Source organism: Sander lucioperca, chromosome 1, assembly GCF_008315115.2.
Source record: "Sander lucioperca isolate FBNREF2018 chromosome 1, SLUC_FBN_1.2, whole genome shotgun sequence".
Lineage (NCBI taxonomy): Eukaryota > Metazoa > Chordata > Actinopteri > Perciformes > Percidae > Sander > Sander lucioperca.
In genome coordinates, this window is record NC_050173.1 from 15,441,219 (window position 1) to 15,465,592 (window position 24,374).

Below are 24,374 nucleotides of genomic sequence, written 5' to 3' on the forward strand. Positions count from 1 at the left end.
GTTTTTATGGCTTTCTTAAATAGAGATTCAATGCTTTTAAGAGTAGTCATGCTAGTTACAGTAATGACCAGTTTGTAAAACAATACTCAATATGTGAAAAGATCATAGTATTTAAGAACAACTTGGCAGCTTTGGTGTCAAGAAATGGCCTAACTTGTTTAAAATTCTGCAAATTGAATTTAACTTTATTTGCCACCTTTTTTACTTGACTTTTTAATGTTAGGGTGGAGTCATATATGACTCCTAGATATATGAATTCATTAACAATATCAAGGTCCAGTCCTCTAAGGAACACATTAGAATGTGACACCTTCATGTTTTGTTTGGTAAACGCCATTCAGGTGGTGTTTAGGTAGAGACATGACTTAGTGAGCCAGTCATCAATGTGAGCCATTGCAGATGTAAGTGTGGATGTTATCTCTTGGTAGTTCTAAGCATGTGTAAAGATTACAGCCCATCTGCATACATCTGAACATCAACATTTTTACATGCCTCTAGCAGATCATTTATATACAGTGTAAACAGGATTGGACCAAGTATGGAGCCTTGGGGGACCCCTACTGGACATTCACAGAGTGGGGACTTTGAATCATTAATATGAACACATTGCTTTCTACTGGACAGGTATGATTTTATCCAGTTGAGAGCATGCTCAGAGAAATTAAAATAATTTAGATAAAAGAACTTTGTGATTAACAGTATCAAAAGCTTGCTTTAGGGCTAGGAAGACAGCACCAACATGAGAACTCTTATCTAGGTAGCTAGCTAATTTAGTCTTCAGTGCTGCTTGCTAATCTGGTTTCTCCTGTTGTATCAAAGACTGATCCCCGTCGATACATAATTCCCCCTGCCTAAACCTGAACCAAACCTGATCCCTAATCATGGAGGGGGCGCTATGCATTTTTAACAGGATGGGGTTTGACTGGTTTTCAGGGCGTGTTAAATGCAAAAAGCATTACATTCTTTACCGTACTACATTTTTTTCCCCATATTAACATTCAATAGAAACACCAAGGGGGAACAGTGTGTCCCCCACACATCACACAACAGGGAAGAGAAAACAAATAAAAATAAAAATAGAAATAATAAAAAACACAGAAAGACAGAAAATAAGACAGCAACAAAACACAAAAAAGAGGGGGTAGCTCCACTCTGTGTGTGTGTGTGTGTGTGTGTGTGTGTGTGTGTGTGTGTGTGTGTGTGTGTGTGTGTGTGTGTGTGTGTGTGCGTGCGTGCATGCATGCATATCCATCTACAGTATGCATTTATTAGAAAGTTTACTTATTCTTCTAACTATATGCTCTGGATACAATTTATTCCATTTTTCTATTTGATTTCTGACTGTTAGAGTGAGTTTTTCCATTCCCAGTGTTTGTTCTATTGTCTTGTACCATGCTTGAAGATCTGGGGATTTGGCTTGTTTCCAAACCTGGTCACTTGCTTCAGTGCCGTTAAGATGAGCATTTTAAATATGTATCTGTCCCTAGCGCTGATCTTGAGGTTTGTATTAATACCCAAAAGATTTCCAGGTGTGAGTGGACCTGTAATGTCAAGTATATGTTTAATATCGCTCATTACCTTTTGCCAGAACATCTGAATTACTGAGCAAGTAAAAAATATATGTCTGATTTGCTTTTCTCTCACAGCATCCTCTCCAGCAGCTTGTTCCCTCTGTTGCTGTGTTTGTTTCACATCTGTCTGGAGTAATGAAATATCTTTGGCTTATTTTCCAGGCATATTCCTTCCAGTGTTTAGATTGCGTTATTTTAAAATTTTCTTTTAAGGATTCTCTTCACTCTTCATCTGAAATGTCTATACATAACTCTTTCGCCCATTGTGTCTTTTTCTTAATTTCCATAGCTGTTGCATTTTGCAGGATTAAATAGATACTTGCTAATTTTAGGGTGCTTTTACTTCTATTTTCTGCTATGAATTTTAATATATAGTTGTCTAGCTGCCCCTCTTTATTCAGTTTAACATAACTATTTACTTGCAAGTATTTAAAAAACAGTTTTTGTTCTAAACCATATCTAGTCACCAGTGTTTCATATGATTCTATGGAGTTATTATTGAATAGTTGTGAGTATAATATTAACCAGTTACTTGCACAGCATTCTAAAATCTTGTCTGTATTATGTGGTTGGAAGTCTGAGTCATGTACCATTTCTCTAAGGAGGATACTCTCCCTCTGCACTTTCAATCTTTTACACATTTGCTTCCAATTCTTAATTGTATTTCCAATGCAAAAAGTTTTCGTGTTTCTGTCCTCAAATATGGTAACATGACGACAATATTACCAGAAATCTGTTTACGTTATTAGAAGCAATAGAGCTTAAGATAAAAGAAACTGACACTTTAGCTGATGTATTCCAGCTCAAAGACAAGAAAACTAGCTAATTTAGTCCTCAGTGCTTGTTAATCTGGTTTCTCCTGTTGTATCGAAGACTGATCCCCTGTTAATACATAATACCCCCTGCTTAAACCTGAACCAAACCTGATCCCTAAGCCCGGAGAGGGCGCTACGCATTTTTAACAGGATGGGGTTTGACTGGTTTTCAGGGCGTGTCAGGAGTCAGCTGGAAACTAATATAAAGCTTCAGACAGAAGTCTTCCTGTGAAAAGGAAATACTCCTTATTACTCGAGGACCACCAGAGAAGTCGGTAAGTAGAGGATGAGTCTCATTCATTTAGTGACGGTGAGATTTGATCATTTTGATTGCATAGTTGGTGTAACAGCAGTAACGGTAACTTGATCCAGACTAGAAGCACATTTATCCTCATTGTCTGGTGTTATGAATAGTAATTGGTGCATTTAATGTAGGTACAGTATAATGTTATATATAGCTACTTAATGTAACATAAATACTTTATTTTTGCTATCCAAGAGCGATTATAACCATTTCACCTGTGTTTTCTACCATATCCCATTAAAGGTCCTATGACATGCTGCTTTTTGGATGCTTTTATATAGGCCTTAGTGGTCCTCTAATACTGTATCTGAAGTCTCTTTTATATAGGCCTTAGTGGTCCCCTAATACTGTATCTGAAGTCTCTTTTATATAGACCTTAGTGGTCCCCTAATACTGTATCTGAAGTCTCTTTTATATAGGCCTTAGTGGTCCCCTAATACTGTATCTGAAGTCTCTTTTATATAGACCTTAGTGGTCCTCTAATACTGTATCTGAAGTCTCTTTTATATAGACCTTAGTGGTCCCCTAATACTGTATCTGAAGTCTCTTTTATATAGACCTTAGTGGTCCTCTAATACTGTATCTGAAGTCTCTTTTATATAGACCTTAGTGGTCCTCTAATACTGTATCTGAAGTCTCTTTTATATAGACCTTAGTGGTCCCCTAATACTGTATCTGAAGTCTCTTTTATATAGACCTTAGTGGTCCCCTAATACTGTATCTGAAGTCTCTTTTATATAGACCTTAGTGGTCCTCTAATACTGTATCTGAAGTCTCTTTTATATAGACCTTAGTGGTCCTCTAATACTGTATCTGAAGTCTCTTTTATATAGACCTTAGTGGTCCCCTAATACTGTATCTGAAGTCTCTTTTATATAGGCCTTAGTGGTCCTCTAATACTGTATCTGAAGTCTCTTTTATATAGACCTTAGTGGTCCCCTAATACTGTATCTGAAGTCTCTTTTATATAGAACTTAGTGGTCCTCTAATACTGTATCTGAAGTCTCTTTTATATAGACCTTAGTGGTCCCCTAATACTGTATCTGAAGTCTCTTTTATATAGACCTTAGTGGTCCCCTAATACTGTATCTGAAGTCTCTTTTATATAGGCCTTAGTGGTCCTCTAATACTGTATCTGAAGTCTCTTTTATATAGGCCTTATTGGTCCCCTAATACTGTATCTGAAGTCTCTTTTATATAGAACTTAGTGGTCCCCTAATACTGTATCTGAAGTCTCTTTCCAGAAATTCCACCTTGGTGCAGAATTACAGCCACTAGAGCCAGTCCCACAATGAGCTTTCCTTAGGATGTGCCATTTCTGTGTCTGTAGCTATTGAGGAGGAGAGAGAGGGGGGGCAAGGTGGAGGGGGGAGGTGTGGCTTTGACCAACTGCCACTTTGCTTGTTTGCAAGCCATGATGTCTCTCTCTTTCTCATGGGTGGGCCAAATTCTCTGGGCGGGCAAAGCAGAGAAAGGGGACCTTTCCCCTTATGATGTCATAAAGGGAAGATTCCAGATCGGCCCATCTCAGCTTTAATTTTCTCAAAGGCAGAGCAGGATACCCAGGGCTCAGTTTACACCTATCACCATTTTTAGCCACTGGGTGACCATAGACAGGCTGGGGGAACTCATATTAATGTTAAAAAACCTCATAAAGTGAAAATATCATGCCATGGGACAAGGGAAAAGACACTTTCATACGTATGGTGTTTTGTAAATATATTTACAATCTGCTGGTAAATAAAAACCTCCAACGATGCAGCTAATTTCAACATTATGTTAAATTATTAACCACTACTTTATTTTGTAGAAACTAATATATTTTGGTGGGTAAAGGTTTGGTTCCTCCTGCAGGCAGAGGAGGGTCGTTAGTGATTGGAGCCACCTGGGCTCAGGGTATTTAAACTGCTTCCAACCGCTCTTCTCTCTCTCTCTGCTCCTCCAGGTATGATCCTGTTTTGTTTGTTCCTTTATAGTTTTACTTAGTTTTCACTCATTTTCATACACACACACACACACACACACACACAGATTTACTCATTCATGCACTTGACATACACCCTACATTATGACATTCTCATACTTCATTCCTTTTTCTTTGTTTAAAGTTAATAGTTTTGATTTACAATAAAATATTTTGATTAGCCTATACTTGTTGGTGTCTCCTCATTCTTTGCCACAGGCTGTGAGCCAGCTTGTGACAGTAGGTGAACCAATTGTTATAAAATCTATACTGAATTAACTCTGCTTGGTCTATTTAATATTTGCTGAACTAAAGACTGAGTCTCACTGGTTTAGAAATTGTCTCAATATATCAGATATTTACATTCAGAGACTTGTAATTATAAATTAAAAAATATTTCAGTGGAGTTTGGCCCAATGAGTGAGATACTAATCAGATAAATAACATTGTTTACGTTTGTAATAATTAATGCTCTGTCCTCTTTCCTGTGTGTCAGACACAATGGCATCTCCAACCCCTCTGTCCAAGGCCAACACCACCTTCTCTCTGGCTTTGCTCAAAAAGTTTGGAGATGACAACAAGACGGCAAACATCTTCTACTCCCCTTTCAGCATCTCTTCAGCCCTGGCTATGGTGATGCTGGGGGCCAGAGGAAACACAGCCACACAGATGTCAGAGGTATAACACACACACACACACACACACACACACACACACACACACACACACACACACACACGATTAACATCGCAGGCTGGTTCAGAGTGATTTGGTGAAGCGGCCCAAAATGCTAATAAAACACCACCACGAACTGTCTTCTAAAATGACCATAAAGTGAACCCAGCACCTGTCTTAGAAGACTTGTTAGTTGAGGATCTGAATGGATGCTAGCTGGAAGAATATTTGCAGTCCTCTATAATTAAACTAAATTATTCCCAATTAGACAATAAATATTAATGACTATTATAATCATTACAATCAGTGTTCACTCTTACCATGCTCCCATGTACAATGTAGATAGTTGTAGAATGCATTTCTAAATAATTAGGAAGTATAGGGTTCCTTTGGGAAACACATTGTCAAGCTTAATTTATGTCTAACTAGTGATTAGAAACTAGAACTAGTGAAGAAAAGTGAGCGTACTGCGTACTCTAGTTACTCACCATCATTTAACATAATGTATGCAAATGCGTAGCATGGAACACACACATTCAACAACTTAAAGGAAAACATGAATTATTTAGTCTATAGTCTCATCACTTAACAGGCAAGATGCCCAGTCTAATATACTGTTTATAATAGACTGGTCTGTCAGTGCTCAGTGCATCTCTCTAACAGTTGTCTCTTCTTTGTCCACAGTGCCTGAAAACCAAGGATTGTCAGGATGATGTCCATGTTAGCTTTGCCCAACTGCTGAGTGAGCTCAACAAGGCTGATGCTCCGTATACCCTCAGTGTTGCCAACAGGCTGTACGGGGAGCAGTCCTACCCGTTTGTTGAGGTGTGTGTGTTTCAGTATGTGTGTATGCATCTTCATGAGTGTGTGTGGTGTGAGAGGCACTCATGGGAATATTTAAGCTCTGTAAGAAGGAATGATGAATGAGGAAGTGGACAACAGCAGCGTGATTGTGAAAATGCTCTTTCTGTAGTGACTTTTAGTTCCACTAACTAAAGTTAAGCAAAGTGATTAATATGTTTGGGTGATCAGAATCAGTAACTGTTGTTGTTGATGGTTCCAGGATTTCTTAGGAAAAACCAAGAAGTACTACAACGCAGAGCTGGAGACTGTGGACTTCAAAGCCGACTCAGAGACCGCCAGGCTCAACATCAACAGCTGGGTGCAGAAGCAGACTCAAGGTGGATCATACACACTAACATACACATAACACACATGGACACATAGCAGCAACCATTTTTCAACACTTCAGACTTGCTTTCAGTTGTGTGACATTGCTTCACTTATGTGTCAATTTTGTTTTCCAGATAAAATTAAGGATCTGTTGGCCAAGGGTGATGTGGACAGCCTGAGCAGGCTGGTGCTGGTTAATGCCATGTACTTCAAAAGCAACTGGAACGAGAAGTTTCAGCAGAATGCCACACAGGATGCTCAGTTTAGACTCAACAAGGTAACACTGCTCAAGGAAAGCATTCAATTGATTAACACTGATTGATAAAAGTCAGCTAAAGACAGTAAATATGGGTTTTTAAATCAATAATATGGTAGCATAAACCATTTACACCATAGATGCTAATTCTGACTTCTTCATTGAAAGTAGTGATAAAGGGTGAAGGAAAAAAATTCAACATCAGCTAGGGTTGGATACGAGCTTTTTTGGGTACCGACCAAATTACGTCAGTACTACCGTGGACCGAGTCACGCTAAATCAAACAGTGAACAGCAACACACATTTTAGCCACCAGATAAAAGACCAGTTAAAAAAAATCAGTTTAAGTCTACGCTATATTTAGATTTTTCACCACTTTACCTTGCCATGAAAGAGATCCCTGTTGAAGTTTATGCAGGGGAATCTGAAGGGGTTCTTCAAAGCCATCAGACTCCTTTGACAAAAGTCATTTTACCTACCAGAACATTAGGAGCTGCTCGTCTACCACTGCCTCAATCTCTTGGTTAGTTTTTGTTATTGAATGACTTTGGTGAATCCAAACTAACCCTTTAAAACACCAAAGTCACACAATAACACAAAGTAACTGATAGAGGCAGCCGTAGACCAGCAACTCCCATCTTCTGCGAGGAAAATGATTAGCAGTGCTAGCTGCTGCCAATTTTTCTCAGGTTAGTGCTGTGAGGAGGTAATCCCAGCCCAGACTGACTTTCGTTCTAAAAGTCAGTGTGTTGTTTTCAGAATGACACCAAGACGGTGAAGATGATGCACCAGGAAACATTGTTCCCTTTCTCTGACAACCCTAAAGCCAACTGCAAGGTACTGATGCCATTAATTAATTGTAACTGACCAGGCAACAATCAAACTAATCATTTATAACTTTTTGTTAAACAGGATTTAATGACATTTCTACTGAATGTGAATGATTTCAAAGGAGAAAGGATGAGAGTTTGGTTATGATCCATTTTACCATACAGTAACTGTGAAATTAACTGGCTAAAGTTTTTTGCACGTCATCCCATAAACTATCTTGTTGATACACAGAACACAATTGTCACACCAGTATATACTGTATGTACTGTAATGTTTGAAACCCTCTGAACAGATCCTAGAGATGCCTTACAAAGGGAAGGAGCTCAGCATGCTCATCTTTTTACCCAATGAGATAGAGGACAGTACAACAGGTCTGGAGAAGGTAAGACAGACACACACACACACACACACACACACACACACACACACACACACACACACACACACACACACCCCAGAGACAGACAAACTAATTGATTCTGTGTCCACCTCCAGCTGGAGAAGCAGCTGACCTATGAGAACTTTATGGAGTGGACTCGTCCAGACATGATGGATAATGTTGAGGTCCAGGTGGGGCTGCCTCGGTTCAAGATGGAGGAGACGTATGACATGGAGGAAGTCCTGGTCAGCATGGGCATGGTGGATGCCTTTGAAAGGCCAAACTTCTCTGGTAGGACATGTGCCTGGATCATATCAGATATATTCATAATCATTTAAAGAACAGGCAGCTGAAACCTGAACTGTCTCCTGTCAGTTTAAAGGAGACAACAAGTTATTACAGAGGTTCTCCCTAATCAATTTGCTGGATTCATGTTGTGGGGTAAGACCTGACGTTATATTTATTTAAAATATTCTGTCCCCTTCTTTGTGTGACAGGCATGTCTCCTGCCAACTGGCTGGTACTGTCAAAAGTCGTCCACAAGGCTTTTGTGGAGGTCAACGAGAAGGGAACTGAGGCTGCTGCGGTCACTGCTGCTGTCATGATGCTGGAGTCCTTCATGATAAGTCATCCATCTGCCACGTTCATCGCAGACCACCCCTTCCTCTTCTTCATCCGACATAACTCCTCCATGAGCGTTCTCTTTGCTGGCCGATACTGCTCCCCTGAGTGAGCAATACATCGTTTAGAGTAGTGTTTCTCAACTGGAGGGGGGGTGTTATACATCTAGCATTGGAACAGTGTACCGTTTTATTGGTATAACCTGAAAAATGTTAAGAATTACCACTCTAGAGTTTCCTAAAGCTAATCACACCCTGAGTTCCCGTCACCAGAATGATGAGTAAAAACTGCGGTGTTGAATGTTCTTAACTGTGACTACTTGTTTGCATCACTTCTTATATGAGTGAGGGAATGATTCTGTCTTCATCCTTAACATTATGTTCTTGCACTGTTCTTTGTATCTTTTGTCTTTAATCTCAGTCTCATCCTTAGGATCTTGTTTACTTTATGTCCTTGGTAATTATTGGAATTGTAATCAAATAAGTGCAGTTATTTGTTATTGTACCACTATGCATGTAATGAATATAGACTAAAAAGAGAGTTTATATGAAGGTTTGAACTGGTATTGATTCTTCCAGGTCATTTTTATGTATTAATGCATATGAAATAAAAGTGTGTGCTTCACAAATATTGTCACATTTGTTTTTTTTTAAAAACAAACTTTTATTGACAATTTTGTGACCATATCTAAATTCTACAGGCTTTTCTTCAGAGAGCAAGAGAGAAGTTAAAATAAATAAATTCTTAAAAAAAAACACTGTAAACCCCCAAATCTAGGGGTGTTACACTATTCAAGCATGAATTATTCAAGTTAAATTATGGCATGCATGATTTTATTCCCCTGAAATGAACACTGGTAATTTAAATATGCATAATACTCCAATGTCTATTGTCACTCACTTGTTTAGTTGTGAGTAATAGAGAAAAGAGGTCTACTAGCTATGAGTTATTTGTTTAGTTCAGAAATCCGTACCTGCACTGTTCAGTCACCAGACCTGTCCAAGAAATGTCATTCATGTTGTACCTACCGTTTTCTTCTCAAAGTGGCCAATTATATATGCAACAATAAATAAGCCTTTTGTGTGACTTTGATTTATTTTCATACTTAAATGAAGGTTTGAACTGCTATTAGGTCGTTTTTGTATGTATCCTTGTGCTATTACATATGGAATAAAAGTGTGTGGTTCACAAATATTGTCACCTTATATCGTCACCTATTTTTTTGACATTTTATGCGACCTGTATGATGAGATGGATAACCTGCAGTTCCATCTGCTACACAGGTCATGTCTGGCCCAGAAAAGTAGTGGGATTCATAATACCACAACATTGTGGAACTGTTAATACTATACTGGTTGTCAAGAAGTCTATCATATTACTTACTGTTTAACCTGGATAAACAGTAGTATAATGATTTGATCAATTCTATATGAGAAAGAAGAAGTATATTACAGGAACTATTTTTAGTGCCCTATCTCTGCAGGTGTTTCTTCCCTGAGAGCAAAAGAGTAATTCATGTTCTTAAAAGAAAACAAAACTGGTGGAACCTTCAAATCTGGGGCTGATACACTATTCAAGAATGAAGGTCTAATAGTATTTTAAATAACATTTTTAAGGGGATTAAATGTACATGCAAGTGTCTTGTCTGACCAGTTCAAATGTAACTGGAGGTCACATAAGAAACATTGTGCATGTAAAAATGTGGGGAATAATCCACACTTGCTGTTTTGGACACACAGGTTTAAGTTCATAAAGATAACCAGAGATATGCTGCATAATATAGCAATGGGAAATGTATGAAATAAATATAAAATAGGTAGAGAAGAGATTTGTTGAATACACAAAAGGACCACATAATACTGTATGTCAGGAACACAGTAACTGCATCCTTCTCCAGCACACTAGGTGGTGCTAATGCATTGCTATGTTGGTGCCCTGAGTAACGCTAGAAGTCAGAAAAGAAGAAAAATGTTAGGAAATGCACTTCCCGATAGCGATATTTTTTCCCCCACTATGGCCACGCCAAAACCCGCCCTTCAATAGCTGCTATTAGCCAGGCGTCCATGCTTACGCAAGGTAATGTAACCTGATTTGTTCAGGTCCTATCCCCTGACCAATCGGCTATCCTAAGTAACCTTCGAGGTCAAATGCCTAACCACAACCAATTGACCACTATGACCACGCCAAGTGGGTCTTGGCGTGGCCATAGTGGGATTCGTAATTTTGCTTCCGGATAACTTCCTAGTTGTTGAAGATTATTTAAAAAACAAATCGCTTATTAACAAAACATGACGACAATATTACCAGAAATCTGTTTACTGCTTGCTAATCTGGTTTCTCCTGTTGTATCGAAGACTGATCTCCTGTCGATACATAATTCCCCCTGCCTAAACCTGAACCAAACCTGATCTCTAATCACGGAGAGGGCGCTAGCATTTTTAACAGGATGGGGTTTGACCATAATCCGTTAATATTAATGGACATAGCAATGGGTTTGACAGGTTTTCATTTTTCGTTTCAAAATCTGAAATCAAATGAACGAAAAAGTACACCGGCCCAATTACAGTAACTCCATGAAAACTTCACTGTTATTGCATGAAATGTCGTTTGTGTTTAGCCTACATCCTCAGTTTCTATCATCTAATGTGCAGTGATGGGAATAACAGCGTTATAAATAACGTTAGTTAGTGTTACTAACGGCGTTACTTTTTTCAGTAACGAGTAATCTAATTGATTACTCCTCCCATCTTAATAACGCCGTTACCGTTACTGCCAAAAAATGCGACGCGTTACTATAATTGAAGCTGTTTTTTTCATCAGACCAACTAGGTCTTTGAGCCGAGAAGCAAAGTCTTTTTTTTAACTGTTCTTCTTTGGTTAGTGGGCAGTGCACGAGACAAGCACATACATGAAGGGTGGCCTCTAGCTCACCCAGTAAGCACGTTCGCCCCATGTTGGCTGAGTCCTGCAGCGGCCCAGGTTTGCGACCCTTTGCTGCGTGTCGTCCCCCATCTCTCTCCCCCTTTTGTGTCTATCCACTGTCACTATAATAAAGGGAAAAGCCCCAAAAAAGAATCTTAAAAAAAAAGAAGAAAAAAAAATGTACTTGAAAGTAACGCAATAATTACTTTCTGAAGTAACTAGTTACTTTTAGAATTTGTAACTGAGTAACTAATTTAGTTACTTTTTGGAAGAAGTAACTAGTAACTGTAACTAATTACTTTTTAAAGTAACTTGCCCATCACTGCTAATGTGAAACAAGAGGCTATATCAGCTTCTAGACCAGGCCGTCTTTTTTTGTCTTCAAAAAACTTTATTATTCAAGCACAGATACATAAACACATTGAAAACATTAAATGCATACATACATACAGAAAAAGGGGCGCATGAAATTTACATTAAAGAGGTTGTAAGGTATTGTAAATGTTCAGAGTCCGGATGGTTTTGTTTATTTGTCAGTCCTTTTAAAGTTTCAAAATATAATTTCATGTCATTTTTAAATTGGTGAATATTCGGTTTTCTTTCAGACCATTTACATTTATGGATATAACATTTTCCAAATAAAATTAAAAGATGAAAACATGGCATTTATCCAAATAAATGACTACCAGTGACGTAAGCAAAGGCTGCAGCGAGATGCACTTGAGTTTTCAGGGCGTGTCAGGAGTCAGCTTGAAACCAATATAAAGCTTCAGACAGAAGTCTTCCTGTGAAAAGGAAATACTCCTTATTACTCAAGGACCACCAGAGAAGTCGGTAAGTAGAGGATGATCTCATTCATTTAGTGACGGTGAGATTTGATCATTTAGATTGCATATTAGATGGTGTAACAGCAGTAACGGTAACTTGATCCAGACTAGAAGCACTTTTGTCTTCATTGTCTGGTGTTATGAATAGTAATTGTGTTGCGTTTTCTTGAGTTTTTGAGAGAGAGGCTCGGTCCAATGAAGATTAACAAAAAGATATAATAAGAAAATGACATGACAGAATAGGATTTTACGCTGCAGCGGACTGAAATGGACTGTATGCTAAGTGACAGACGTGATCTAATTATCTTGAGAAACTTAGGAATCAGTATGAAACAGAAAGATATTGATTGGGTCTAACAGTATTGATACAATCCTTCCGCCTTAACCCAGCTGAAGCTTACATTGTGAATACATCAAAACATATCTACATTGATATCAAAGATCAGGTGACCAGAGCAGATGTAGTAACGTCTCTTGCGAAACAATGTCTGATCATTTTAATGAAATGAGCTGGTTTGACCACTAGACCAGAACACAGGACCTTCTTACTGTATTTACTTTCTTGCTCCCGGCCCCAGACATATCCGACCAATAAGAGGGCTGGACGTTCTTGCCTGATTTGTAATGACGCATTTTGGTATGCTTGGATTTTTCCAGGTGTGAAACCAAACCAAACCGACTGATGGCAAATCGCTCCAAGTTTACTAACTCACCAACTGATTCGGACCCAAGCAAACAAACTACAGGTGTGAAAACGCCCCAACATCGCAGGCTGGTTCAGAGTGATTTTGTGAAGCTGCCCAAAAAGCTAATAGAACACCACCACGAACTGTCTTCTAAAATGACCATAAAGTGAACCCAGCACCTGTCTTAGAAGACTTGTTAGTTGAGGATCTGAATGGATGCCAGCTGGAAGAATATTTGCAGTCCTCTATAATTAAACTAAATTACTCCCAATTAGGGACTGTTCGGTATTTATGGAATGGACCACCAGAATTTAAATAGGGGAGGGTCATGTCTTTTTATTCTTTGTTGAGGGTCATCCAACTTTTGTATTCATGAAAACAGCAACATTTCAAAGTGGCTTGTTTGGTGCATACTTTCTCATGTAGCTCTCAGTCTCGGCCCCCCATCGCTAGCAGATGGGTCAGCATTGTTTTAACATTTTTAAACTCAACATATGTAATGTAGGTACAGTATAATGTTATAGCTACTTAATGTAACATGAATACTTTATTTTTGCTATCCAAGAGCGATTATAACTATTTCACCTGTGTTTTTTTTACCATGTCCCATTAAAAAAGACACTTTCACACGTGTGGTGTTTTGTAAATATGTTTACATTCTGCAGGTAAATAAACACCTCCAACGATGTAGCTAATTTAAATTAGATTAGAGTCAACTTTATTGTCATTGTGCAAAGACAACGAAATGCAGTTTGCGTCCAACCAGAAGTGCAAAAAGAGCAGAAAAGTGCAATATGATATTCAAGTATAGACAGGACAAGAAATATAGTGCAGTGTAGACAGTACAGTTGGTTAAGAGAAGGTGGTTTAGAGTAATATAAATTAAATATAAATGTGTGCAGTGTATTAGCAGTTACCTTATAGGAGCAGAATAAATATGGCTATGTAATATGAACAATGTATGAGCAACATGTACAGATATGTGCAATGTAGCAGCAGTAACATAATAGTAGTACAAATAATATAGATATATGCAGTGTATTATAAGAAAAACAGAATAAATATGGATATTCAGTACGACCCATATAGACAGATATGTATAGTTTGTACAGCTATGTGCAGTGTGGTAACAGCACCATTGTAATGCAGAAACAGTAACATTATAAGAGTATTATATTGTATTGTATTATATAAGAGTAGTGAGAATAAGTGTATGTGCAAGATGAATAGGATGATGAATAACATGTTAAATTATTAACCACTACTTATACTAATATATTTTGGTGGGTAAAGGTTTGGGTAGGTGAACCAATTGTTATAAAATCTATACTGAATTAACTCTGCTTGGTCTATTTAATATTTGCTGAACTAAAGACTGAGTCTTACTGGTTTAGAAATTGTCTCAATATATCAGATATTTACATTCAGAGACTTGTAATTATAAATTAAGAAATATTTCAGTGGAGTTTGGCCCAATGAGTGAGATACTAATCAGATAAATAACATTGTTTACGTTTGTAATAATTCATGCTCTGTCCTCTTTCCTGTGTGTCAGACACAATGGCATCTCCAACCCCTCTGTCCAAGGCCAACACCACCTTCTCTCTGGCTTTGCTCAAAAAGTTTGGAGATGACGACAAGACGGCAAACATCTTCTACTCCCCTTTCAGCATCTCTTCAGCCCTGGCTATGGTGATGCTGGGGGCCAGAGGAAACACAGCCACACAGATGTCAGAGGTATAATACACACACACACACACACACACACTAACTAAATTTATGACTAAGTCATAAAAGTAACGGATCTCAGGCTGGTTCCGAGTGATTTTGTGAAGTGGCCCAAAATGCACTCTCACCCAACTTTTGTATTCATGAAAACTGCAACATTTCAAAGTGGCTTGTTTGGTGCATACTTTCCCATGTAGCTCTCAGTCTCGACCCCCATCGCTAGCAGATGGGTCTGACCCAACAGAAATCGCAACATGACCGCAACACGAGTTTGGAGTTGCTTTCTTTGAGAGTGCAACCCTATAGCTAACTGCGCCACCTGTTGCCAAAGTATTGTCACTTGGAGCTGGAATATAATGAAGCTAACTAGCTCAAAGGTTGCCTTGAGCTCGTGCACCCATGGAAAATACAGCGCATCCACGTGTGCCAGACTGCCTGTAGGCTACATTCAGTTAAAATTAAACATTGCAGTTGTTGCTAAGTGGAGCGTGTGAGCGTGTGAGCGCTGATCGCGGTTACGTGTCAGTTAAACTTCCCATCTCCAATTCTATCTATAGAACTCCAGCCAGCTCACAGCGGGGTCCGTGAAGGTGGACAGGCCGGGCGGCAAGCCAGTGACCCCGGCAGGCACCCACCAGCTGTCACGTCAGACTGTGTCTCAGAAGTGAATTTAGTAATGAAATAGCAGACGAACGATGTATACAATTTCCAGTTGTAGTTCCAATGAGACAACCTGTAGGGGGACCGAAGCAAGAAAAGTTCTCTAGTGTTGCTTTAAAGGTGCTCTAAGCGATGTTGGGTGACGTTACTTCTTGTTGACGTTCGAAGTATTTTCAAACAAAACAAGACTAGCTCGTCCCTCCCTCCTCCTCATCCCGTCCCCTCTCCCTCCCTTCCGTGCTTCCGCGCACTAACCCCCCAACCCCCACCCCCAAATCCTTCTTGTCGGTTATTGGCTGGAACACTGTTTGTGTGTGTTTGGTGGTGCAGGTTGGCACAGTTTGTTTTTGTTGCCGTTTGTGGAGCCTGGGCTGTCTACAGAGACCGTGTTTTTTTTACAGTGTGTTCAGGGGACAGGAAGCTAGTTTGATTGGGCGGGCCAGCAGCCAATATGGGTTATTACCCAGTGTGCTTTGCTGAATGGTCTCAATGTTTTATTGTTTTATTCCATGTGACTACTAGTTTACTAGAGGAGTAACTTAGTATTTGAAGTAATGCAGTAATGCAGGAAGTGTGCATTTAGTTTCCATGCTTATTGTGTTTCCACAACAATGTTAATGATTAAATCTACTGAAATGGCCACCACACAATAACAGAGGAGTGTGATGTGTAAGATGTGAAAGCAGAGGTTAAGTCATGTATGTCATGATTGTGAAAAAACAGTGGCTATCTGTATATCTTTGCTAAGTGCAAATCAATACAAAAGGCATCAATAAATAGATGGGGAGGGTCTTGCCTTTTTTCCCAATCATTTTAGAGGGGTCATAGAAAAATGTATTGCTGGCGAAGGGAGGTTCAGGTCTATTTTGACTAAAGATACCAAAACTCCTCCGCTAGCCCCTCAATTAAAAAACGAACAGTCCCTTAGACAATAAATATTAATGACTATTATAATCATTACAATCACAGCGTTCACTCTTACTATGCTCCCATGTACAATGTAGATAGTTGTAGAATGAATTTCTAAATTATTAGGAAGTATAGGGTTCCTTTGGGAAACACATTGCCAAGCTTAATTCATGTCTATCTAGAGATTATCAGTAATATAGCTGTAATAGAATAATAAGTGATTTACACTTTTACACCTTGAGGAGAATAAACCCTCTCACACAGTGGCAGTCTGTGCACCAGAAGAAACAACAGAAGGGCCTTGGCAATAACAAATACACTAAGAAAATCAGTGAAAACAAATTCTAAAGAATTGCTAAAGCAAAGCCACACCCAGATAACTGGACTGGTGGAAGTGTGAGAATGTGGGAGGGGCAGGACCTTACTCTAAATCCACCATGTTTCTAAGAGAACAACTCCAGTCATTTGAAATGATAATATTGTAAAAGATTATTAGTCAGCTGCAAATATGGCTTGACCCCAAAAAAATTCTAACAAAATATTTCTCAGTGGTTTACAGTAATATCAGATGTACTTAAAAACATACTAAAAGTTTACCAAAGTTTGACTCCAAGAAAGGCCCCATTTTCAAAATGGCGGCCGTCAGGTCCTTAAAATGACCATTACTCCTTTGTATTCCTCCTAGACCAGGAATACTGGTGCCTGATACATGTTTTGGCCATCTAATATTCTAATAAGCATATTTGCATGATAGATAAGTGATTAAAAGTACAATTTTATATTAAAGCAATTGGTTACAAACATATTTATGTGAAAAATAAGGGTGAATACAATTATATACAATTTAATAATACAATTTCCCTCAAGTAATTGCATATTTCTCCTCCTCCTCATATCATTTGAATAAATTCATTAGAACTGTGTGGTACTGTAAAATTTGTCAAAACAGGGCTTCCACGTGAAGGCTCAGTACCGCTAACCCCTTTTATTTTTGTGTTTTATTTTTTTTACAGATTTTTTTAATTTTTTTTTTTTTTTTTTTGCCTTTTGTTTTTTATACTTTTTCTTATTTATACATATATTTTTCTATTTTCTTCAGTTCCTCTTATTCTGGTTTATTTTTTATACTTTTTTGCACTGTGACCTTCCCATTAGTCGTCACACTCTTCCTCCCATAGAGGTTGATTATAGTGATTCTCACAATTCCCAACTTGACATGGTCCACAAGCAGGCATGCATGGTAATCCATATTAGAGCTGTACTCGGGCCTTAAAAGTTCGATCAGCAGTGATTAGAGTGCATGTCGGAGAATAGCGCAGACACGCTCTTCACACCGCAAGCGGGCACACTCACCACTTGGCAGAAACGGGAGAGAAAGAAAAAAGAGACTGCGCCGCACGCACACAGCTCTTTTGTCTTTCGTCAAGAATGAGTCATTTATACATTCTCCTGGAGCGCAAGCACGAGCCTGGCCCGGCCCGAGCCCGTGTAAAATGATAGAAATTAAGACCGAACCCGACGGGACCCGACGGGACCCGACGGGTAGAGATCTTCAGCTCTAGTCCATATGCCCTGCAACTGTTGTGTTTGGCAGGCAGGTGTGCAATTACAGTGGATCATCTGCAGAAGGCTTTCTGAGGCAGCAGTCTTACTGGTCATAACTGGCAGGAACTGCTTGTCCACCAGTTTCCATCCCCAATCCACTGTGTCCTTTCCAATCCACACCATGATCTGGAAGTAAACTCTTTGGCAGTGGTATTTGGTTGAGGACTCAATTGGAGGCAGACGTTATGGGGTAACAAATGATTTGGCGGTAACAATTTTCTTGCTAAAAAGGTTGTAGCACAAAGAGGCAAGTGAATTGGTACTCTTTCCGCCAAACAACACTGCCATTGCCTTGGTCCCATGGTCCTCTATCACATCCCTTGCTTGTTGTGGGAGCAGAAACACATTTGCACAGGACTGGATGGTTGATTCACCATTCACAAGTTTCTGGAATGCTGTCTGTTTGCCAACACTAGAAGTGCGTGAAGTTGTATCACATCCTGTGAAGGCATGAATAAACAGCAACTGGGAACACAAGTCACTACCCAGGACTTGTTTCATCTCACTGATGTTGTACACTTTAGTAGCTTAGTAGCTTAGAATGAAAATAGAGGCCTCTATTGTTCGTCCCAGCATAGTAGAGGAGAAGAATGAGTAATTCTGTATCCTCCCCTATCAAGGATTTGGGCTGATGTTCTGAGGCCTTGACTGCAGCTTTGACAATGTCCACGTCTGCATCACCTGATGCGGTCATAAGATTGATAAGTCCTTGTTTGTTGCAAGATCTGGAAAGGAAATCATCCTTTCTTCCCACACGCTCAGTCTCTGCATTGAAGTTAACGATGGGGCTATATTGCTTTACCATAATGGCGTATGGTAGAGTCTGCATATGACTGTGCAATGGCACTGTAACTGTCACCCTTTTTCCATGCCAAGCGGTGAACCCGGGAGCATAATGCTCAGTTGGTGGGATGGAATCCAGGACAGTTTTGTTAGATTTCTTGCTTAAGAACTCAGTGACTACCTGCTCTAGTTGGGGCTTGTTTGGCTTTACAGAAGATTTCCTTCATAGCTCATTACATCTTCCAGTGAAAATTGTCCAGTTTTCGACATGATGTTGGGGCTTGTTGGCTTTACAGAAGATTTCCTTGCCTACGAACAGGGCTGCAGGAAATGAGCAGAGCTCATAGCTCATTACCTCTTCCAGTGAAAACCATCCTGGATGGAATCCAGGATGGTTTGTTTTTGTTAGATGAGAAATTACACCTTTCTAGTGGTCAAACTTTGGTAAACTTTTAGTATGTTATTAAGGACACCTAATACTACAAAAACCAGCTGAGAAACCTTTTGTTAGAATTTTTTTAGGGTTATGTGTTTTTTTTTTCATATATGCAGCCACCTATATACAAGAAAAGTGAGTGTACTGCATACTCTAGTTACTCACCATCATTTAACATAATGTATGCAAATGCATAGCATGGAGCACTAAAGTCAACAACTTAAAGGAAAACTTGGCTTATTTAGTCTATAGTCTCATCACTTAACAGGCAAGATGCCCAGTCTAATATACTGTTTATAATAGACTGGTCTGTCAATGCTCAGTGCATCTCTATAACAGTTGTCTATTCTTTGTCCACAGTGCCTGAAAACCAAGGATTGTCAGGATGATGTCCATGTTAGCTTTGCCCAACTGCTGAGTGAGCTCAACAAGGCTGATGCTCCGTATGCCCTCAGTGTTGCCAACAGGCTGTACGGGGAGCAGTCCTACCAGTTTGTTGAGGTGTGTGTGTTTAGCATGTGTGTATGCATCTTCATGAGTATGTGTGGTGTGTAGGGCTGTCAAATGATACATTTTTTTTAATCGTGATTAATCGCTGAATTTCTATGTTTTATCACATGATTAAAATTCTATTATTTTGCATTTCAGAACTGTTTTTAAGTACATATTAACAATGGAAAGTAATTCTTACCAGTGTATCTTGAATGGGAATCAAATGAATGAAAAAGAAAGTGACTTTATTTAAGTTTGATGTGCTTCGGTGATATTTTAATTCGGCTTTACACAATGTGCATATGGCTTTCGACCCGTCCGGGAGTTTTGGAAAATAAAAAGCGCCATTCAGAATTTCGTTGCTGCTGTCTTTCTCCATCATGCCTGCAGCCTGCAGCCTGCAGCAGCAGGATGTGTTGTTACGAGAAAGTATGGCAAAGTGCGGCAAAGGGTCAAAATAGTAGCCTGTTAGGCACGACTCGAAGCTGAGTGAAAATAAATTAATAAATGGCAGCATGCGATTAAAAAAAATTGACGCGTTATGCTCGGCCCTTAATCGCATCGCGATTAATGCGTTAATGCTGACAGCCCTAGTGGTGTGAGAGGCACTCATGGGAATATTTAATCTCTGTAATAAGGAATGATGAATGAGGGAGTGGACAGCAGTAGCGTGATTGTGAAAATGCTCTTCTTGCTGTTGTGACTTTTAGTTCCACTAACTAAAGGCAAGCAAAGCATTTGTTTTGTTTGGGTGATCAGAATCAGTAACTGTGTTGTTGATGGTTCCAGGATTTCTTAGTAAAAACCAAGAAGTACTACAACGCAGAGCTGGAGACTGTTGACTTCAAAGCCGACTCAGAGACCGCCAGACTCAACATCAACAGCTGGGTGCAGAAGCAGACTCAAGGTGGATCATACACACTAACATTAGGGGTGTAACCATACATCGATCTGGATCGATATATCGATTCAATCATCAACGATCCAATATTATCAATACAAAATGAAAATATTGATACATATCTCATCTTTAAGTGATAAAATGTGTGTTTTACACCACTAACTAATATACACACAAAACACATGGAAACATAGCAGCAACCATTTTTCAACAATTCAGACTTGCTTTCAGTTGTGTGACATTGCTTCACTTATGTGTCAATTTTGTTTTCCAGATAAAATTAAGGATCTGTTGGCCAAGGGTGATGTGGACAGCCTGAGCAGGCTGGTGCTGGTTAATGCCATGTACTTCAAAAGTGACTGGAACGAGAAGTTTCAGTGGGATGACACACGGGATGCTCAGTTTAGACTCAACAAGGTAACACTGCTCAAAGGAAACATTTAATTGACTAACACTGATTGATAAAAGTCAGCTAAAGTCAGTAAATACGGGTTTTTAAATCAATAATATGGTAGCATAAACCATTTATGCCATAGATGCTAATTTTGACTTCTTCATTGAAAGTAGTGAAAAAGGGTGAAGGAAAAAATTCAACATCAGGGCTAGGGTTGGGTACCGAACTCTGTACTTTTTTGGGTACCGACCAAATTACGTCAGTACTACCGTGGACCGAGTCACGCTAAATCAAACAGTGAACAGCAACACACATTTTAGCCACCAGATAAATGACTACTTAAAGGTCCCATGACATGGTGCTCTTTGGATGCTTTTATGTAGGCCTTAGTGGTCCTCTAATACTGTATCTGAAGTCTCTTTTATATAGACCTTAGTGGTCCCCTAATACTGTATCTGACGTCTCTTTTATATAGACCTTAGTGGTCCCCTAATACTGTATCTGAAGTCTCTTTTATATAGACCTTAGTGGTCCCCTAATACTGTATCTGAAGTCTCTTTCCCGAAATTCAGCCTTGGTGCAGAATTACAGCCACTAGAGCCAGTCCCACAATGAGCTTTCCTTAGGATGTGCCATTTCTGTGTCTGTAGCTATTGAGGAGGAGAGGGGGGGGGGGGGCAAGGTGGAGGGTGGGGGTGTGGCCTTGACCAACTGTCACTTTGCTCGTTTGAAGCCATGATGTCTCTCTCTCTCATGGGTGGGCCAAATTCTCTGGGCGGGCATAGCAGAGAAAAGGGGAGGTAACCTTGCTCCTTTTGAGCTCATAAGGAGCAAGATTCCAGATCGGCCCATCTGAGCTTTCATTTTCTCAAAGGCAGAGCAGGATACCCAGGGCTCGGTTTACACCCATCGCCATTTCTAGCCACTGGGGGACCATAGACAGGCTGGGGGAACACATATTAATGTTAAAAAACCTCATAAAGTGAAATTGTCATGGGACCTTTAAAAAAATCAATATCAGTTTAAGTGTACGCTATATTTAGATTTTTTCACCACTTTACCTTGCCATGAGAGAGCCCTGTTGAAGTTTATGCAGGGGAATCTGAAGGGGTTCTTCAAAGCCACCAGACTGCTTTGACCAAAAAAGTCATTTTACCTACCAGAACATTAGGAGCTGCTCGTCTACCACTGCCTCAATCTCTTGGTTAGTTTTTGTTATTGAATGACTTTGGTGAATCCAAACTAACCCTTTAAAACACCAAAGTCGCACAATAACACAAACAAAGTAACTGATAGAGGCAGCCGTAGACCAGCAACTCCCATCTTCTGTGAGGAAAAATGATTAGCAGTGTTAGCTGCTGCCAATTTTTCTCAGGTTAGTGCTGTGAGGAGGTAATCCCAGCCCAGACTGAATTTCGTTCTGAAAGTCAGTGTGTTGTTTTCAGAATGACACCAAGACAGTGAAGATGATGTACCAGGAAACATTGTTCCCTTTCTCTGACAACCCTAAAGCCAACTGCAAGGTAATGATGAAATTGATTAATTAATTAATTAATTGTAACTAACCAGGCAACAAGCAAACTAATCATTTATAACTTTTTGTTAAACAGGATTTAATGACATTTCCATTGAATTTTTTTTTTTTTTTGCACGTCATCCCATAAACTATCTTGTTGATACACATAACACAGTTGTCAGACCAGTATATACTGTATATGTACTGTAATGTTTGAAACCCTCTGAACAGATCCTAGAGATGCCTTACAAAGGGAAGGAGCTCAGCATGCTCATCTTTTTACCCAATGAGATAGAGGACAGTACAACAGGTCTGGAGAAGGTAAGGCACACGCACACACACACACACACACACACACACACACACACACACACACAGAGAGAAACCCACAGACACAGACAAACTAATAATTGATTCTGTGTCCACCTCCAGCTGGAGAAGCAGCTGACCTATGAGAACTTTATGGAGTGGACTCGTCCAGACATGATGGATAATGTTGAGGTCGAGGTGGGGCTGCCTCAGTTCAAGATGGAGGAGACGTATGACATGAAGGAAGTTCTGGTCAGCATGGGCATGGTGGATGCCTTTGAAAGGCCAAACTTCTCTGGTAGGACATGTGCCTGGATCATGTTAGATATATTCATAATCATTTAAAGAACAGGCAGCTGGAACCTGAACTGTCTCCTGTCAGTTTAAAAGAGACCACAAGTTAATACCAGTCTTGTATAAAGTACTTGAAAGCAATACTTGAGTAAAAATACAAGTATCTTACCAGAAAAAGACTTTGGTAGAAGTTAAAGTCACCTTTAGAATATTACTTGAGTCTTAAAGTATCTGATATTCACTGTACTTAAGTATCAAAAATAATTTTCTGATATTAGATGTACTTAATTATTAGAAGTAAAAGTAAAACAAAACTTTGGTTATGAACTTTATGGCCAAAAGGGTATAACGTTATCTTCATCACCACTGTCGTCGGGGTGGTTATCGTCTGTTACAGCAGTTGCTTCCATGACACTAAAAGTTATTATGCTTCCTCCTCTTCTACTTTAGTTTTGGTCTGTTTTTTTTTGACAACAAACAGGCATTAGGTCACCAACTGGAATGGAGCATGTATTAACTTGCAATCTAGGAGCAATGATTGGCCAAACCTGCTTTTTTCCATTGTAACAAATTTCTTGGGATTTTATTTTGTAGTAACGAGTAAGATGCTTAGGGGAAATGTAGTGGAGTAAAAGTATACAATTTATTTAGGAAATGTAGTGGAGTAAAATTAAAAGTTTCCAGAAATATAAATAACAAAGTAAAGTACAGATACTACTACAGATACTAAATCCTACTTAAGTACAGTAACGAAGTATTTGTACTTTGTTACATTACAACACTGGTTAATACAGGTTCTCCCTAATCAATTTGCTGGATTCATGTTGTGGGGTAAGACCTGACGTTATATTTATTTAAAATATTCCGTCTCCGTCTTTGTGTGACAGGCATGTCTCCTGCCAACGACCTGGTACTGTCAAAAGTCGTCCACAAGGCTTTTGTGGAGGTCAACGAGGAGGGAACTGAGGCTGCTGCTGCCACTGCTATTAACTCGAGGGTGCTTTGTGGCAGGCTAAGTCGTCCACAAGCCATGTTCATCGCAGACCATCCCTTCCTCTTCTTCATCCGACATAACTCCTCCATGAGCATTCTCTTTGCTGGCCGATACTGCTCCCCTGAGTAAGCAATACATCGTTTAGAGTAGTGTTTCTCAACTGGAGGAGGGGGGGGGGTTACAATACATCTAGTATTGGAACAGTGTACCCTTTTATTTGATTTGGTATAACCTGAAAAATGTTAAGAATTACCACTCTAGAGTTTCCTAAAGCTAATCACACCCTGAGTTCCCGTCACCAGAATGATGAGTAAAAACTGCGGTGTTGAA

The 24,374-nt window shown here is 39.4% G+C and overlaps 2 protein-coding genes across 2 annotated transcripts; both read left to right on the forward strand.

Moving 5' to 3' along the window:
• Positions 1 to 2,545: 2,545 nt before the first annotated feature.
• Positions 2,546 to 9,216, forward strand: LOC116055746 (leukocyte elastase inhibitor-like). The gene is made up of 9 exons (XM_031307759.2): positions 2,546 to 2,661; positions 5,150 to 5,331; positions 6,013 to 6,153; positions 6,392 to 6,509; positions 6,636 to 6,778; positions 7,517 to 7,594; positions 7,881 to 7,970; positions 8,084 to 8,258; positions 8,465 to 9,216. Exons 2-9 carry the CDS (start codon positions 5,155 to 5,157, stop codon positions 8,698 to 8,700), a joined length of 1,158 nt encoding a protein of 385 aa, XP_031163619.1. The 5' UTR covers positions 2,546 to 2,661; positions 5,150 to 5,154; the 3' UTR covers positions 8,701 to 9,216.
• Positions 9,217 to 12,242: 3,026 nt separating this feature from the next.
• Positions 12,243 to 24,242, forward strand: LOC116055747 (leukocyte elastase inhibitor-like). Its single transcript, XM_035999384.1, has 9 exons — positions 12,243 to 12,344; positions 14,579 to 14,760; positions 19,505 to 19,645; positions 20,426 to 20,543; positions 20,812 to 20,954; positions 22,377 to 22,454; positions 22,679 to 22,768; positions 22,880 to 23,054; positions 23,938 to 24,242. The coding sequence occupies exons 2-9, from the start codon at positions 14,584 to 14,586 to the stop codon at positions 24,171 to 24,173; spliced, it is 1,158 nt and encodes a 385-aa protein (XP_035855277.1). The 5' UTR covers positions 12,243 to 12,344; positions 14,579 to 14,583; the 3' UTR covers positions 24,174 to 24,242.
• Positions 24,243 to 24,374: the final 132 nt, after the last annotated feature.